The 20,093-nt window shown below is 34.1% G+C and overlaps 1 protein-coding gene across 14 annotated transcripts; it reads right to left on the bottom strand.

Annotated features, from left to right (window-relative positions):
• Positions 1–998: 998 nt before the first annotated feature.
• Positions 999–19,271, bottom strand: LOC133841537 (G-protein coupled receptor Mth2). 14 transcript variants are annotated; one of them, XM_062274095.1, is made up of 7 exons: positions 19,242–19,271; positions 16,016–16,228; positions 5,912–6,663; positions 4,254–4,869; positions 3,997–4,203; positions 2,204–2,400; positions 1,626–1,766 (listed from the first exon to the last, which is right to left on the bottom strand). In XM_062274095.1, exons 3-6 carry the CDS (start codon positions 6,651–6,653, stop codon positions 2,229–2,231), a joined length of 1,737 nt encoding a protein of 578 aa, XP_062130079.1. In that variant the 5' UTR covers positions 6,654–6,663; positions 16,016–16,228; positions 19,242–19,271; the 3' UTR covers positions 1,626–1,766; positions 2,204–2,228. The 14 variants fall into 14 exon arrangements, with proteins under 14 accessions (XP_062130072.1, XP_062130075.1, XP_062130079.1 ...); XM_062274096.1 differs by lacking the exon at positions 19,242–19,271 and adding an exon at positions 19,176–19,191; XM_062274094.1 differs by lacking the exon at positions 19,242–19,271 and adding an exon at positions 16,555–16,919.
• Between the last annotated feature and the right edge of the window lie 822 nt (positions 19,272–20,093).

Raw genomic sequence — 20,093 nt, 5'->3', positions numbered from 1 at the left:
TTTAGTAAAAATGTACCACAATTTTTTTTCGGTATTTTTTAATACTATATTTTGTTAACGTTTTTTTTAAATTATCTTTTATTATTTCATATTTCATTTTTTTAGTATAGTATTTACTATATAAAAGAAAACAAAAACAACTTTTATATAATCAATTATACTTTTCAAACATAATGAAAACAAAAACAGAACTTTCAATTGAATAATAATAAATAAAATTTTAAACTATCTTAGTTAATTTTAAAAAATGAAAAGTCTTTTGTAGACCAAACATAGTGAAGGTCTTTACAATCAATCAATTCCTTGCTATTAGTGTCTTAATTCTAATTTATTTGGTAATTTAGTTTTCATTAACAAAATTTCAAAAAACTTTTGCTCTGCAGCACCAGAACGAAATAAAGTTGTTTATGAATTCTACTAAGCTCCTGAACAGCGGCTCGTCAACACCGTTTTTTTACTTTCAATGTCTGTCCAAAATTTACGAATATCTTTTCTGTTCCCTGATTTAAAGAAAGTCGGAGTTGGTTCGATTGGGATATTATATCATCAGGATCACCATTGTAAAAATTTTCAAAGGTTTTCATTAGAGGTACTATGGCAAGTTCTTCTTCGCTTAGAAATTTAACTGAATCACAAATTGTGATTCACAATATATAACTGTTTACGTAGTGATGGACCTTGCATTGGCGCATACATATTTTCTCAATTGATATTTTCCGGTGCTAGTCATGGTTCAATTTCTAAGTAACTGATACAAAATTTATGTCTGGTGGAACAGAGCCATTTGTTAAAAAAAAATATGTGTGAACATAAAATTTTATAAAAAATGTAAATACTAGACTAGGCATATTGAAAATGTACCAATATGAAAAAAAGTGATCCAATGTACCAACGCATAAAAAATGTACCAGTTTTGGTACATTTGTACCAAAAGTGGCAACCGTGTGTGCAGAGTATAAATTAGGAACAGTTTCAATATCTTCTGCATAATACAAAACACACATTGCAATCTTCTGGTTTTCTTTGGCTTTTATTTAAAATTGACATAAAATAGTACTTTTTTTTTTATTTTAAGTAAATACACAATTCATACATTATTATATATATATAAGTATATATAGTACACATGTGCGTGAGTATGTGACTAATAAAGTTTATGTTGTTTGTTTTTTTCGTATTTAGAGGAAAGTGTAAACTGATCCCATGCGGGCGAGAGTGGTAAAATAATTTCAGATAATCACTATCAAAATGGCAAATGAGACATACTATGGATAACGTTCATCACAATGCACACGCACACACACACACACACACACATACATTCACACACGCACACACACATGGAGATACAGATATGTGGGGACATGCATGACATGTATCTTGTGTGTGGGGTGGGGAGGGGAGGGGGGAGTAAGAGTAGTAGAAGTAGTGTCTTTTTTTAAGTCTACGATATAATATGGCTGCTTGGGAGTGGCACTCGATCCCAGCTATTCGATGATAAGCACACGACGCAGTGTCATCGTCATCATGGACTAGACCGCAACGCAGTAGAAGATAGAGGTAGAGGAAAACTGACGGGAGACGCTGTTGTTGCTCCTCCTCAACGGATGTTGGTAGTGCGCTGTTGTTGCTGTTGTTGTTGTTCGACGAGAGGCTTTTCCGATGAGGATTTCTCCTGCAGCGAGAGATTGGCCACACTGCTGGATGTGGTCTTTGTGGAGTACTGGCTTTGACGTTGATTGCTGCCCTCGCGTCCACTCGAGCATCTAAAGGAGTTAGAGAGAGGGGAGAATGGACGGAGAGAAACCCAGATTAGTTAATGGAGTGGCAGTATTGATAACAGTTAAACAGAGAAACCGATACACCGATAATTAACGATATGAGTATGATGATATATCAAGTTCTATTCTCGAGGGTTAGCTGGAAATATGCATAAACAGGGGTTAGAGGGGAGCTTTGGCGGGGGGTTAATTGTTATTCACAGAATTCAGCAATCACACCAATCAGCGCTATTTGTTTTAGTAATACAATTGGAATTGATTTACATGCGATTAGATTCATATATAGCGTAGATAGCAGTTGAGCGATAGTTAGCGTTAAATGCGGGGGAAATAAATATCTGGAATCGAATCGATTTGGTTTGATTGATTGGTTAATCACTTCGGTGGGGGGATTTTCTCGTAGCACCTTTCGATCATTTTACCTTGCCTTGTATTAGTTCGATATCATTATTTTGAGCTGGTCTTGGCCACAGCTGTTGGCGGCCTCTTGGCATTACCGTTGGTTTGCTGGGAGGTCTTCATCTTAAACTTATCCTGTTGCGTATTCGCAGATATCTCCGTCGATGTGGAGTTCGTTGAGGTCGATTGACTCGACCCGGGTGACTTTTGCTTCAAGAGTCTGACGACGATACATTGGAGGATATGGATACTTAGTTTACACTGGCATTTTGCATTTGTTTTTATTTGATTATTATTTAATTTTGTTACATGATTTTTAGGCTACTTTGTACAACAAATGGACGGATTCGTTAGACTCGATTTTATGTAATTTTGTTTTGGTTTGTTTTGGTTTTCGTGAGTTAGCCTCTTGCGTTTTTTTTTTCTTTAATTTTTTTTTTCGATATTTAGATCAGGACACAGTGGGCATTGTTGGACGTGTGTCGGGTGTCTTGTTATTGTTGTTGATGTTGGAATTGGTATTTGTATTGTTGTGGCGGTTTAGCGATATCGAAAGCATTCTGACAACGAGATACAAGAGAATAATTTAGAAAGGAGAATAAGGACTAAATACAGGTACTTTTATGTGTGTGCTCGCTAAGTTTCTAAAGTTGCATGCAATACAGCTGGCAGCTACGACACTCCACGCGTTTCATCAATATTACAAAACTGAAAAGTGAAGACGAATAGTTGCAGTCATCGACTCCTCTATAGCTCTCAGCTACGGCACTTCATTCGCTCGACTTCCTTGCAGCTGACAGCTATGAAACTTCAATTGTTTTATCATTAGTATTACCATGTTGTACAACACTCAGAAGCGGAGAGGAAGCAGGGGCTAACGATCAGCATAGCTGGCAGTTAGGACACTCCGCATTTTATTATTATTATTACATGTGAAGTCAAAGAAGGACCGTTGCAAATACATTAACTTCTTTATAGCTGGCAGCTGTGACACTTTGTCCGCTTCATTCGACGTCCTTTTAGCTGACAGCTATGGCACTTTACTCGTTTTATTGTTAGTACCACTTTGTACAACACTGAAAAGCGAAGAGGAAGGAGGAACTAAAAGGGATATTTTGCCTACTCAGCATAGCTGGCAGCTACGACACTCTAATCGTTTCATCATTAGTATTATCACGTTGTACAACATTCAAAAGCGAAAAGGAGGAACTAAATGGGATATTTAGCCAACTCAGCATAGCTGGCAGCTACGACACTCTACGCGTTTCATCGTTAGTATTAACACGTTGTACAACACTCAAAAGCGAAGAGGAAGGAGGAACTAAAAGGGGTATTTTGCCCACTCAGCATAGCTGGCAGCTACGATACTCTACGCACTTCATCGTTAGTATTATCACGTTGTACAACACTTAAAAGCCGGGAGCAAACAACAGACAGAGAAGGAAGTAGAGTGAGCGTTACATAACGCTGCTTACTGTACAGGTTAGTCACAGGACTAATTCCCTAACCGGTGTGGGAATGAACGCCGCTCGGGGGATTCGCAAACGCGTTTCGTATGACGACCAGCTTACGTATCTGGTTGGAGGCATCCATGAAACGCTGACGCATCGAGAAGCTGCTTCCAGCGACAGTGACGCTCTCCGTCTGATGCAGACTGCGTACTCGCACCGTTCTAATAGATTTGATTGTAGGTCACAGAAGAACAATTGAGTCAGAGACAGGACTTACACAGTTGTTTTTGTTTTTGTGATGAACTTACACCCAGGACTGTACATTATTTGTGCAATTTTTGGGGAAATCGCAACAAAACACTCACCTGTTCGATATCAGATGCTTGACCTTCTTCTTCAGCACGAAGAGCATAAAGATGAGGAAACCCTGCATCGCATTGCACAGATCCGAGACGTAAAAGATCTTCGAAAACTGTTTGTCGGCGCCCACGAAATACGAGATGATCTCCGACGACCAAGTGACGCCCATGATGAGAAACAGTCGCAGAAACAGTCCGAATCTGATGGGATTGCTGAATCAATTGATGTGTTTTTAAACTCCACACACAATCCTTATACTTACTTGTCCTTTTCGGTGCGCAGATTCTTTGTGCTGTCCTCCCGGGCAATTATTCGTGCCATCTCTCGCTGTACGCCATGTATTTTAAAGGCGGTCATCACAAACATCGTCGTGTTCGCTCCAATGATGATGATTATGGGTCCAAAGAAATAGATCATCGCCGACCAATTCGTCATATCCAGCCAACAGAACTGACCACCGCCAATGCCCGGCTTGACTTCAAGGGGCCAATTCGAATATTCCTGCACCGAGAACGTAAAGATGAGGAAGACCAAAGCCAAACCCCAAGAGTACAGCGAATAGAGCAGAAAACGCTTCTTCTCGTGGAATCGATTGACGCCACGTGTGCCACGGAAATTGTGCCACAGATCGAAGCTGATCACGTTCAGCCAGAAGAATGAGGACATGAAGAAGAAGTACGCGGTATAGCCGATCATCTTGCAAGGGGTTCCAGAGGGTTCAATGTCGCGCACAAGCAGCAAACATGATAGCGTCATATAACCTATGCTTAGATCAAGCAGATAACAGACCAACGATTTTCCATGCTGATTGCGCAGCTCCGGAATTAACAAATACACCGCGATGGTCAGCAGCATGAAGGGAATGGAGAAGAGCATGGCTAAAAAGGGAAGAAATCGAAAACGAAATTAGGAATTTAAAATATTTTTCACTTCGATATTATTTCAGTGCATTCTTCAATCGTAGAATTCTGGTTTGAAATGTTTATTGATTCGTCAATATTAGCTGCAATTGAAATATGCAATTAAAAGAACATTTCTTGAAGTAATCAACAACAAATTCAAGGCTAATTTACGCTGCAGTAAATTATAGTTTGATAAATAAATACGTATTCAAATGCATAAGATCGCTTCAGGATTAAATGCGCTTTGGGAATTAAAAAAATACACTTGATAATCAAGGCAATTGAAATGAAACAATGAATGAAATAATCAATACAAAAGAAAATAGAAACACAAGTAAGAAAGCGAGTGTGCTCGACTGTGAGATACCGATTTTAAATAAAAGCAAAACTTCATAGTATTAATTTTAAAATATACCTAATTAATATACCAAAAATACTAAAAATATAAAAATACTAAAAATGTTATATTTGGTATATTGACATACTGTACAATATACTAAATGTATGCATTGGTAAAGTATTTTTAGTATTTTTGTGGTATATCCATTGGGCATAGTAAGCCAATATACTAAATATACCGATTGTAATAGTATTTTTTGAATTTTTGTGGTATATAAATTAAGTATGCCTATTTTAAGAAAAATAAATTGAAATTTATTTAAATTAAGTATACGTAACAGAATCACCATCAAGCTTATTACAAGAATCTAAAACTAATATAAAGATTAATTATGGATATTGAAATTTGGGCTTTTTTGAATTACTTGTATGTTTTAATTTATTTTTGTCAAGTCTATAAGACAAAAATAAAGTAAAATAAATGGAAATTTATTTAAATTAAGTATACGCATGCAAATCATTTCTCATCAAAAATTAATTTATAGCTTCCGAAAAACACTTGAAATAAGTGCTTGGGTTTGAGTACTCGAATTATGTTCGTTCATAACATTTTTATGTTATTTTGATCGATTTTTTTACTGTCAGCAGCTGGACATAAAATTGTGTGTTTACTACTCACCGAATCCATTGATGATCTTCACCGTAGTCTTCTCGTTGGACATGTCGCAGTTGGCGGGATTGAGAGTGTAATAAGTGTCCGATTCATTCACATAAGTGGGCACCAAACAGAACTCATTCTTGTAGATGAACAACATGTCATCCTCGCGCAACAAAGTTCCATTCTCATGCAGCTGATAGGTGTCATAGTAATTGGCCTCTGGTAGCAGCGAGAACATTTCGGTGCATGGTCTAAAGCTCTGCACCACAAACTGTTTGTAGATATTTACATTGTGAACGCTTTGATTGCGCATCGTTACATTTATCGTTGCCTCTGGCCAGATTCTGTTGCTCGTATCCTTGGAGCACTCGCTGTTGTTGAAGATGTATCCCCAAGGACAACAGATGTTGATGCAGGGCTTCAGCTTGCAGATGCAACCACGCATGTGCGGATCAACATCAACGCGATCCACGAGATCCTTGTAGATGTAATCATATGTGCCCACATAATGACTGGGTATCAAGACGCCTTCATAATTGTAGCTGCCATTGGGATACGAAGGATATCCCGTCACATTCACCGTGTCGAAGAAACTGCACTTTGTGTGGATGCCATTTCGCTCATGAAAGTTGCCCTCATCTCCTAGAGCATGGACACCAAAGGGACTGCCGGGGAGGAGGCGGAAGAGCACGAGGAAGACGACGGCAACTAAGGTGACGCCACAGTAGAGTGGACCACTTCTGTGGTGAACAGGCTTCTGCATTTTGTGCTCTCTGTAAAAATATAACAGAGGAAATTCAACAATTAATTCTAATAATAATATTCAAGTGTGAAGCGCATGCAACAATAAACTATTCAGCAACATGAGTCATGCCTAAGCTAACTCGACTTAATTTGAATTAAATTATACACGTCGAGATTCTCAACAGCAAACTAATTTGTTTTGTTTTCCCAGAACGCCTTTAAAAGTTAGTCACACATTATTTAAATTAAAAACAAACAGAGAGCATATACAGAAATGTTGTTCTGTGCGGTTTTATTTACTCTTTCAGAGAAGCAAATTCTAAAATGTATTTAATTCAATATCCTCAGAATATATTTTGGAATAAGATAGAAGGAAATTATATTTCATAAATTTAAATATTCAGAATATATTTTCTTGTTATGAATTGTATTTTATCGACTAAAAGCTATATGAAGAAGTTTTAAAATTCAAGAAAGAAATAAAATTGTGTAAGGCATTATGAAAATATGTTCAATTCAGTGACATTTACATTTCAAAAGTACTAAAATTCGTTAAATTCAATAACTTAATGAAGAAGTGCTTAATGAAGAAGATTTACAGGAAAGAAATAAAAATGAATGCAGTATTCTGAAATGATATTTAAAATTATTTTATAAAATGAAAGTTAAAGTTGATTTAATTTAATAAGTCCGTAAATGTTGAAAACGATTGAAAATACAAAAAGAAATTAAATAAAGTTACTGAATATGAAATTATAATTCGAATACCTGGAGATAATAATTGCATAAGTACTAAGAACTTGAATAACTCAGCATATATTTAAGAAAATTTTAAATACTCGAACGGTAGAAAACGGAATACATAAAACTGAATTAATATTTAAAATACTCTTATGACAACAAATTGCATCTTGAACTATATGAGTAAAGTTTTATGCTTTTTAATTTGAGTTTATTAAGAATAGTAAAACTTTATAGCTGATATAATTTAAGAATTCAGCAAATATTTAAGAACAAGTAAAACACATAAAAGGACAAATTGAAATATAAATCAAAATATATTTAAAATAAGTAATTTAAATTATTTTTAAATTAATATAAATCTAAACTTTTTACATTTCAAGTACTCTAAGTAGAAACCCAGACGAAAGTGCTCACGTTCTTTTAAGTTCTGTAGTTTAGAGTTTTAAGAAGTAGTAATATACAAGCAAGAAATAAAATGAAGTAATTTAATCTGTATTGATATCTATACTCTTTTGAAGTCATTTCTTTTCAAAAGCATATAATATAATATAGTGCTTAAATTAAAACAGAAAAAATCGTTTTTAATGTTTACTAATTTATGTAAATCAGCTTTAACTTGATGGACAACACTCTCAAGCGTCAAACACTATAGTGTATGCGTGAGCTCATCGTTATGGAAATCTCACTGAAGCGCACGCAAACCTTTTCAACAGGTTTTTGCATCGTCTGGTGAAAAGAAAGGTCATGGGGATTTGTTGCGTCAGTTTTGCGTCATCAATTAGGGCAACAAGTCTTTGAGGTCATGTTTAAACGGTCACAAGGACAGAACGAACTAATACAGGACAAACAGGATACACAGGATACGGAGAATACACGCAATGGGCGTTCCAACACACACAGCGGGGCATTAATCATCTGAGAACAGAGAAAAAATAACGTGCACACATCGAAAGCGTTTATGAATTTCCATTAAATTGATACTAAGTGCCAGCAACTGTCAATATCGCTAGTCGAAGCGACGCAGCCCCGCCCACCTCCCCGCCCACTTCCCACTTCCCACTTCCACATTTCCTAGTTGTCGCTTTGCGTCAGTCGTTAGTTAGTTGGCTTAACAACTCCCACTTCTGGTCTCCCGGTTCGCCATAAATTCATTACAAATGCGAAAAGTCTGCCCCAATCCCCCACCACCAACCCCCAAGTTCATCATTATCTCCATCCCTCATGGGCTATCACTATCTTATCAAGCTAACATCATTAGAGGCCAAACAAAAGTCAAATTTGGCTCAACACATTGATCGCAATGTATTTGCATTTGTTGTGGACACTGTCTGAGGGGAAAGAAGGAAAGGGCAGGGGAGACTGAAAAGGGGAATGAAGCCATGCACACCTTGAAAATATTGTTGAATTTATGACCCCAAATGGGGTAAACAGTTATTTAATAACGACAAGTATTTTGCGAAAAATTAACATAATTAATTGCCTCGCATGCAATTGAAATTTTCAACAGCCGAAAACCATTCGACTCCAATCAAAATAATTGTTCCGCCTTCTTGGCAGCTGCCTCCTGCAGTCTGCTAAAACAAAAACTGCCCGAAATGTGGCTATTAAATTGATTTACAGCCGACATTTGCAGCCATTGATGATGCGATTTTCCGCATTTCCAGTTGAAAGTTTTTATGGCAATCACTAGAATTGTTTCTCTTGTGTAATTCAGCTGTTTATTTAATGATTCAAAGCACTTGTTGTGCTCAGCTTTGATTTCTGCTTTTCACAATCTACCGATCGAATTAATAATGCTGATCATAGCTTATGATTGCGATTATCAACCTCTGAATCATGGGTGTGTCAAGAACTACCAACAGAATGTTAATTTTAGAGGTATTTGATCAGTTAATGTCAGTCAACTGTCAATAATAGCAACATATTAATATTACAATTTACGCTTTAAGTTGTCACAAAAGAGGGAATGAAAAAGAGAGTGGAAAAGACTAAGAGAACACTCGGACTTATCGATAAGATAAAGCCCAAGACAAAGACTATTTACCAGATAGTTATTGAACTTCTCAGAACTGAACTCGAACGATTACAATTTATTCAGAGCAAGCTGCTGATGATGTTGATGATGATTAATTATTAATGCTATTAAATTGTCACTTCCGTTGGCAAAATACATTTAAAATATCGATCGATAACGAGGCGCAACACTGTGATTCATGCACTTACTTAACTTGATTCTCAGCAACGATTTCGATCAAAACAAATATCATTTATGTATTTTTGACCAGGGAAGGGGGTTGGGAGGCAGCGACTAATGGAGGCACGACGACGCATTTAACAATTATGTATGCTAAAGTGCATAAAGCCCCCGGTCGCAAGATTTATCGACACGGCTGCTGATAAAGCAATGCGATACGATACGATACGATACGATTTCAAACGAAACGAGTCGCGAACGTGTCACGCGGCGTATGCGCAATATATTTATGTACAACGTTTCCCTATGCTAATTTCCACAAATATAACATATGAATTGCACGCAGCAATTAAAACACATCAACTCAACTCACAGTTATGAATAGAGAATTTTAAATTGAAATAACAATTTTGTTTGTGCGTATCAAAGGTGAGTACAAAATATACAGATAGCGTTTCTTAATGCTTTATTGTTGAATTATGTGTGTGGCTGCCATTATCAGTCGGAACGCTTTGTGGTCAGAGCGAGAGTCGGAACCGCGGCAAACTAATCGCAAACGTAGCCGCAAAGACAGCGAACTTCAAACTTGAAAATGCGAATCCACCACAATGGGGTGAGAAAGATAAACAACACCTTCCACAAAAAAAGAATGAAACTAGTGAGAAAGCTACAGTCGAGTGTGCTCGACTGTGAGATACCTGCTATCCTTTTCCAATAAGAGTAAAACATAGTAGTATTATTCCTCAAATATACCAAATTAATATACGGAATTTAAAATATACCGAAAGCTATATTTAGTATATAGATATACAAACACTTCAATAAATGTAACACATTGCGGTATTATTACAATATAATATAATATAATAATATATATAATTATTAAATTAAAATATAACAAATATACCTATCCCTAAAAAATACTGAATTATACCGAAAGTTATATTTGGTATATCGAAATACTTATACATTAATAAAATCAAAAGATTGAGGTATATTATTCTTAAAATATACCAAATTAATATACCGAAAAAATACTTCAATATACCTAAATCCATATAGGGTGTATTAATAAACGAGTTCTTCAAAAAAAAAAACAAATCATTCTTAAAATATACCAAAATAATATACCAAAACATACTGAATACTAATATTTCAAAAAAGGCAAAAAATTGCGGTATTATTTTTAAAATATATCGAATCAATAATACTTGAAAAAATTCAAAACATTGTGATATTATTCGTAAAATATACCTAAATAATATTGCGAAAAAATACTGTAATATGTAGAAAGCTGTATATGTCGATATACTAATACATTCAAAATTTAACATTGAGTAAACATTTTTCCAGATGGTTAAATAATAACAATTTCTCAAATAACTTTTACGCAGAGTCTAACAGACTGTCAGGAGTATGATATATGTATATTCTTTATAGGATTGGAGAAAACTCCTTCACAAATTTATAATACCTTTCTACCTGTTGGGTAACGGGTATAAAAAGGAAATATTTGAGTGTGTGAGTGCTTGCTATTATTTTCAAATTCAACAAAAACATTTTTAATTGTTATGGTCTGGGCCATTGACGGTTTTCCGACTGTGCGAGTATGTTTTCCCGCAATGCTTTTCATTCGTACGAAAATTCCACAAACATTAATACGATTCCTAGTATTTTAAGTATTTTTAGCGCCACACAAACATTCTCTTTCCCCTCCCCACCCCTCGCTTTATCTCTCCCCTCTTTGAGCACTTTGTGCCAAGCCCTGCGCAGCAAATTGATTGGTTATAACATAAGAGGCAACCCCCAAAATTTCTCTGGTAATTTGCAACTTGCCAAATATTATTAAAGGTCATCATCGAGCAAGACGGATTAAACACATAAACGCACCTTAACAACACATCCATCCATCTATCTATCCATGTGTTGCTTGCCCACTCTGCCCCCGACCAGCCCCCTAAATCAATCATGTGGAAACAGACAAAAAACAAACCATTAAAAACGAGACGTTTTTATACAATTCAATTTCCTATTGCCGCATTTCCTTTTTGCTCATCGCTTATGTGCAATAAAATTGTATATTTTACTACTTTCCAAATTTATTTTTTTAAATGTTTGTGTTTGTAAATAATGCTAAAGTACTAAATAATATTTAATTAGATTAGTATTTGTTTCGAGCGTGCGCAAAACATGTTTAAAAATTACACAATTTTCGTTATGAAGAGTACTTTTGTAATTTGTGATTCTCTAATGCTTTGTAACTAATACTAAAATTTTTAAATAACATTTTATTCAATTAGTAAATCGTTTTACCAATTACATAGTTTTTATAATTTTTAAATTTAAAAAACTATTTTTTTAATATTTGTTCTTCTTAGATGTAAATAATACGTAATTAGATCATAGCAGAAAGGTTGAAAATGTACAAATTTTTATTTAGAATGGATGTACCTATAAATTACAAACTATTTATAATTATGAATACGAAAACTGCTTCAAAATCTGCAAATGTTGAAAGTTGCTCTCATTAAAAACGCAAAAATCCAAATTATGTGTAATTATCGAAATAAAAACATGTTCTAAAGTGAACATGTTTACATTGGAAAGGCCCATAAATTACATATTTTTCATTATCGATACGAAAACTACTTTAAAATCTGAATGTGTTGAAATCGGCCCTCATTAAATACTCTTAAAAATTAAATATTTGTAATTTGCTTTCATAAAAACTTGTTCTAAAGTAAAAGTTTCTGCTTTATTCTATATAACATACATTTATAAAAATATGATGAAATTATAAACTGTAGATGAAATTAAATTATATTTTTGTGAAATGAAAACAAGCTAGTCTATTCTATTTTCATTGGATAAGCCTATAAATTACATTCCTGGTATTGTATTAATACGAAAACTAATTTTAAATCAAAAAATTTTCCAAATTTATCTTTAAAAACGCATAAAAATAACATATTTATAAACTTTTTCTAAAACTAAAACCATTTTGTTTTAGATGAGATGTAGTACAAAATTCTTTTCACAAGTAAGATAAGTAAATTAAAATAGGTTTAAAATGTGATATGAAAACTTTGCTTAAAAATGAGAAATATAAAAAGTTAAATATAAACTTGCATTTTCAGAGCATGTTTATCATCTTATTTTGATCATCTCAATTTACAAATATATCTTAAATCTTGTTATAAGTTATGAAAATTTTAATCCTTAGAAAAACCAGTATAGCAACTATATTGCAATCCATGTGTCACTTTGTTAGCTACTTGGCAATAAAAAAAACTTTGATATCATAGAGGGTAAAGTATAAGTTAATTACCTCAGTAGTTGGCAATAAATACAACTTTGATACACATTAGATATGGCAGAGGACTTTAGACATAACATGTAAAAGAATTGCGAACCTTATTATTCCCCAGTGTTCGATAGTGAAAGTGAACAAAACAGCGAAAAGGGAAATGAAAAGGGAAAGAGAGTCTGATGTCTATGTGCATTTAGCTAATTAAAATGTAATTTCATTACGCTTATCAAGAACTGCACCTGCGTGATAAACAGCAGTTGCTTGCAGCTAAATTATGATTATAGCTAATCCGGATAATACGAAAAAAAGCGTTGAATAATAATATTCAGTACTCAAAGTGTTATCATATCGAATGTGATCCTGATGTAGTTTTGTTTGCCAAAACAACACGACGTGTCGTTTGACGCCAGAGTTGGTTTCTTTTTTTTATATATATATATGAATAAATCGTGCGAATCGTACGAATAATATTCATTGCCATGTCGACTGCTTCAGGGCGGGGGGTGAAATTAAATAAACAAATGTAGGAAAAACTGAAAGCTGAAGGCAAACAATAAACAATATAAGAAAACATATGAACAATCGCCGGGCCAAATGTGCAAATGTGTAAACAAATGTGCATAGCAAAGACTTGAAAGTGTTCCCAAAACAGGTGAAAAACAAACGTGTGGGGAAACAGAGGGAGAGAGAGATAAAGTAGTATGAGAGTGGGAATGGAAATGCGGGAAATGATATGTTAGCATTGCCAAGGTCGTTTTACCACCCACCAACTTAGTTTGTTAGCCATTTGAGGTGACTCAAAAGTGCAACAAGTGATTCCAGTTGGAAAAACAGTTTGAAAGACAGCCGCACTTAACGGTATTTGTCATGCAGTTAACTTTATCACAGCTGCCTAGAAATTCCCAACTGAGTCAGTAAACAAATGCACTCTCTATCGTATCTATGCCAAAATCTGACATTTGAGTGCCATATCAGCCACAATTAATTAGTGTTTATGGGTCATAAAAATTAAATATAGATTGAATAGCCAATTAAGTGAAATTAAATGTCACACCCGGTGAGGGATTATGAGGGATTATCAGACGATGAGTCCAGAACTGAATTTATTTTAAATGAGGTTCACTTTTATTGGATTAGTTACTATAAATAGTGCAGTTATTAAAAACTTAATAAAAACGAAACGAGAATTGAATATTTTTTAAATTAGCTAAATTTTATTAGATTATTTACTTTAAACAATCTCAGTTCCTAAAAAAATAATAAGAACTAATCCCTCAACGGAACGAGAATTGAATATTTTTTGAATTAGCTAAATTTTATTAAATTATTTACTGAAAGCAATTTCAGTTTCTAAAACCTAATAAGAACTAATTAATCAACAGATTGAGAAATAAAATTATTGGTTGAAATATAAATTATCTTTAAATTAGCAGAATTTTATTAGATTCCTTACTCAGTTCCTAAAGTCTTATTTAAAACTCATTCCTCAACGAAATGGGAAAAGAAATTATTATTTTGAAAATCAATTCTTTTTTAATCTCTTTAATCTAATCTCTCTACAGAATGAGAAATAAAATTATTGTTTGAGATATGATTTTTCTTTAAATTACCTGAATTTTATTCGATTATTTACATCGCAGTTCCCAAAAACTTAATGAGAAATAAAATTCAGCAAAATATATGACAACATTTTAAACAGAATTCACTTGAGAAATATTTTGGGGAAATACGGAAATTTTAAACTGAATTGCTTGTGGAATTGTTGTTGTTATTTCAAAAGATTAATCTTACATCTTTAAATAAACTAAACATTTCAATTGAAAACACAGAAATACTAAAAATAGTTACACTTGCAGCACAATTTCAATGAATTTCCCAATTTATTTATGAGAACGAAACAAGACTGTTCCAATTATTTACAGCAATTTAAGTAGATGGCTTTGCATTTGTACAGAAAATACTCTGTGTTGCCATTGAAAAATTAGAAATTAATTACCCCACATACAAAATATTATAAATAAATTCCCAAAAACTTTTGTGTCTTAGAAACATGATTTAAAAATAGCTATATACATTTTTAAAGTATAAACTCGATCAATCAATGGCTTTCAACAGATTCCAAAAATAACGGCACTTAACTTAAAAAGCGATTAAACTAAATCTCAAATGTATTTCGAATCTGATACACAACGCAAACAATTAATAATATAAATATATAATAATTAATAATATAAATATATAACAAATATATATGTAAAATATATTTATAATTGTAAACTCGTGCACTTAATTGCTGTTAAAAAAAGTCTAAAAATGAAGGGATTAAACTGAAGCTAAAATATTTGGAGTCTGGCAAACATGTGTTATCAATTATCAAGTAAAATTTTGTATAATATATAGTGTAGAAAATATATACATTTCAATATTGGAAATTTTTTAATGATTTGAAGAATATTCAAGAAATAAAAGCACTTAGAAGAGGATTTGAAAGGGGATTAAACCGAAGTTAAAATATTTGGTATCTGGCAAACACATGTTATGAATTATAATTACATATGTTATATAAAAGATATACATTTTGAAATTTATCATTTAAGCAATTAATAGATTAAAGAACATTCCAAAAATGAAAGCTCTCAGAAGGAGATTAGAAAGGGTTTAAACTGAAGCTAAAATATTTCGAATCTGGTACCCATTATTAAATAGTAAAGTTGAGCAATTAATTGTCTTTAGAAAATTGAAAAAAATAAAAGCACTTCGAAATGGGATTAAACTGAATATATTTGGAATCTGGCAAACATATATCATCAAGTATTATTGTTGATGTTATATTTAAAATATTTATATTTTAAAATCGTAAATTCATGCAATTAAAAGTTTAAAGAAGATTCCAAAAATAAAAGCATTTAGAAGGGGATTAAAAAGGGTTTAAACTGAAGCTAAAATCTTTCGAGTCTGCCACACATGTGCTATCAATTAGAATTATATATGCATGTTTATATATAACATAACATAGTATAGAAAATCGACGCCCACTCGAATGGCATCTGCACTATTTAGACTGCGTCGTCGTCTATAAATATTAGCTATAGTACTTCAACAAAGCGTTATCTTCTCTTCCATTTGCACTTACCAACTTGCAGGCTATATGTGTCGATCTATATAGTATATATACACTATATATATGTAGAATATTTGCTTCAATCAAGTTGTTTGTTCCTGTCTCGACGACTTCTCCGTAGTAAATCTTTTGTCACTTTGCAAGCTGAAAACCTTCTATTTGAATAGGTTTTGTGTATAGTATAGAATATGGTATGTATATTCGAGCACCTCTATAGCTGGGTATCTACATAAACATATTAACACACATATAACATATATAGCTAATCACATTAACCCCTCCAGTGTTCAGTATGCAAGTCAGCCTCAACAGTTGAACGCATTGATTCGCGGTTCTTTTTAAAGTAATTCTGCTGACTTGGGGTTTTTTTTTATTTTATTTTTGTTTAAACACTTCGCAAACTTGATATTCGCTGTTGACGATGTCGATGTTATTGGAGTTGTTGTTGGTGCTGTTGTTGTGGACGTTGATAAACATCGGATGACAAGTACCCGTGAATGTTGTCACAAATATGATTTTTTTTTTGCAAACTCTCTTGTAAGTTAACTCACTTGAACAAAACTGGAACTGGTCAACAGAGCGTTTAATTACACAATGCACAACTTTATGGGGTTGTTCACAATGACCAATATTTCGAAAAGATCAACAAAAATACACAAAACATTTCGTATTGTGGTTTACAGGGAATTCCCGTGCAGCAGCGTTTACACTGAGTCCGAGTCCGAGTCTAGTTTGCGTGTTGGGCGACGTTCGTTTCAACCGGTTAGATTATCATAGCAATTAAGAAAGCAAAAACTGATTTGAATTCATTAATGAATTATCATCAACTCCATTGCTGCTAATATCCCACACGTTGTTTCTTTCTTTCTCAATTCCGCGACGCTGCCGCAACGCGCGACGAACTCAAACGAACTGACTGAACACCACACAAATGGGAGATAAACTTCCGTGCTCTGCGTATGTGTGTGGGGATATGATACAGCGAGCGCTGTTAAGTGCTGTCGAATGTTAATGCTGACACGCTGTTAATAAAGCTTCTCCTGCTATGTACATAGTTGTGGGTGCACGCAAGCGTAGTGCAGGCGCCAGAGCTGTTAACACTGCACTGTTAATTATGCGACTGTTAAATCAAGGGATGTAACTCTGTCATGGGAGATGGGAGATAAACTTCCGCGCTTTGTGTTTGTGTGTGGGGATATGTTACAGCGAGCGCTGTTAAGTGCTGTCGAATGTTAATGCTGACACGCTGTTAATAAAGCTTCTCCTGCTATGTACATAGTTGTGGGTGCACGCAAGCGTAGTGCAGGCGTCAGCGCTGTTAACAACTGTGAGCGCACTGTTAAAAGTTACCCCAACTAAGTACTCTGCTAATTATGCGTCTGTTAAATCAAGCAATGTAACTCAGTCATTGAAGGTGTTGATCGAATTGGTTGCGAATTCCGCTCTGTTAACAGACTCGTGCTTCACTGTTAAAATTCCTTCATCATATTGTGTAGGTGGCGAAACAAAAGCCACATGGCAATTGATAGACGATCGCCAGCAGTTTGCCAGCAGTTGAAATGTAAACAAACAGACAAGTGGATCGTGAATGGATGCTTTAAATGGTCAAAGAAACAAAAAACAAAGACCTGCCGATTTGCTCTCAAACAAAACGGTTTGCCCTCTGGCAAAAACTGTTTCAAGCTGTGATTCAAAGTGTTTTGAATATGTTTATTAATCAATTTAATTGCCACCGCTTGCAATTCAATTAGCCAGCAGACTACTGACCGAAAGCTCAACCAATAACAAACAAATTTGCGCATAGAGATAAAAATCAACACGTAATAATTAAGCTTTTCTTGTGAGCTGCGTTAAGCTCGGCATTAACTGTAATTCTGTGTAGCTTTGATGCGCTCTCAGAGAAATTCTCATGGTGTTATTAATTGCACTTGGCATCTTGATTGAATCACTCACAATTATCAGTTTTACACTTTTTCTTAATAAACAGAAATATTTATTCATTTTTTTTTTTATAGCTACTGAGAATTTCAAAGCAATTGTCTACAATTTTTGTAGTAATTTTCTATTTATTAATCAAGTTGGACTTACACAAAAGCTTTTGTAATTGTTTTGATCTACACATTCTTTGTATTCTTTGTATTCTCTGTTTACGATTGTTTTATTTACAGTTATGAAAGTCCAATTTAAATGAAAGAATCAGCGGAAACAAATTGCTTTAAAATGGGGATATTCGAGTGTTTTGCTGTCCAATGTCACGTATTATATTTAAAAAATAAATGTAGCTAATATATTACAGTTTTGCCTTGTGTCCCATTGGAGTACGTGTTCAAAGTCAGCGCTGACAAATGGCAATCATCATTATGATATAATAGGTTAATTCGATAATTTAATTTTTGGATCGATCCAAAAAATTAAAAATTATGAATTATGAAAACCGATAAGTGCAGATTTGTCCTACAAAGAAACAAAAACAATTCAATTGCCAATTAATTTGATTTGTTTTTTGTTGATGTCTGATTTGAAAGCAGTTAAAGTGCGCAGTATTGTATTAATAATAAGCCCCATGAGACGTGCCCCGCCCGATTTGTTTTTACCCTTCCCGTCCCGTCGGATAAATGTTTTGGGTAGGGGAAACTTATTCCATGGTATTCCCGAATTATATTCAACTTGGTTGAAGGCGAGAGTTTACAATATAAAACTGGTTTTTCGCTTAACATTGAGCTTCAAGTGCCGGTAACTACACACAACGATTCAGCATATTGTCAAAAGATTCAGAGATTCGGTAATACGTATATTCACTGCAAAAACAAACTAAAAAATAAACACGAAACAACAACAGCAACAACAACAACAACAACACGCATACAACAGACAATGTTGTGGGCAGCTGTTGCTCTCTTTGCGAACCATAAAAATCACATTTTAATTGCCAGGCCAGAGACAAGGCAAATGCAAAGCGAAGCGAGGCGAGGCGAAGAGAGAAGAGAGCAGAGTCTACGCATCCAAGGCTCTGACTCTGATCATTGAACAACGGATGCCACAGAGGCCTGGACTGGCCTTGTAATCAAATTCCCGACTAGCAAACAGATGTCGAAACACGCTCTTCAAGGGCCGAAGTTCACAGTTCACACACAGCAAATATTTATGCCTTCAGCGTTGATTATACACTCACTTTACTATTATTTCGGTGTTTATCTTTTACATTCAACTTGCACTTTTAAACCTAACGTTTTTTTACTTAATTAGTTTTCCGTTTTTCCGTTGCTTGTTTGCTTAACCGCTACCGAACTTCTGAACCGACGAATTCATTGCGCCATCGACAAAGTGAGCCACAGTCAACCACTGTTAACTAACAGAAGCGAACTTCAGAGCTTTCGTACAACGCCAGCCTAAAAGTATGCAGCACAAATTTCAAATGTGCGTAGGAAGTAGTCTGTGCTATAAAGGTTGATGCTTAACATACGAATTTTTCAACTTTGACATATTTATTTATTTAAGTGAGTCAAGCAAACTGATTCTATCGAATTCATTAAAAGCTGGATTCAATTTAATGTATTCTTTTCTTAAGCTCATAAAATGCATAATTCTAATTTAAATGGTTATGACAAAATTTGAGTTAATAAAAACAAAATTTTTTCGATTTAAATGATTACGTATAGTACGGTTAATTTATAGAATTTCTTTTTCATTTATATTATATTATTGACTCATCTATATACGTATAAATGTTCTGCATATTTTAACACCGTCATAAACAAAAGCAAATTTTGTGCCCACCTTGCCTAATGCAAATTTTAAAGAAAACAAACAAACTCTTGTTGCTGTGGCTAAAATGTGGCTAAATTCACCTGATTATGACACAAGTCCTTAGTGATAGACAAACATATTATTAATAGGCTCATCCTCACTATATTATTATTTCATTACATAATTAGGTCTAGGCTAGAACTAATGAATACTTAGGATTCCTAAAAATATCCTAGCTGATGCATAAATAAATAATGATATGTTAAAAGCTTAATTTAATAGTTAAGGTAAGACTACTCGTAACTTAATGGATGGAATTTGAATCTAACTGGTAATGCTCATT

The sequence above is a fragment of the Drosophila sulfurigaster genome, chromosome 3, assembly GCF_023558435.1.
Source record: "Drosophila sulfurigaster albostrigata strain 15112-1811.04 chromosome 3, ASM2355843v2, whole genome shotgun sequence".
Classification (NCBI taxonomy): domain Eukaryota; kingdom Metazoa; phylum Arthropoda; class Insecta; order Diptera; family Drosophilidae; genus Drosophila; species Drosophila sulfurigaster.
The sequence above is the reverse complement of the archived record's forward strand: the minus strand, read 5'-3'. Positions and strand labels throughout refer to the sequence as shown.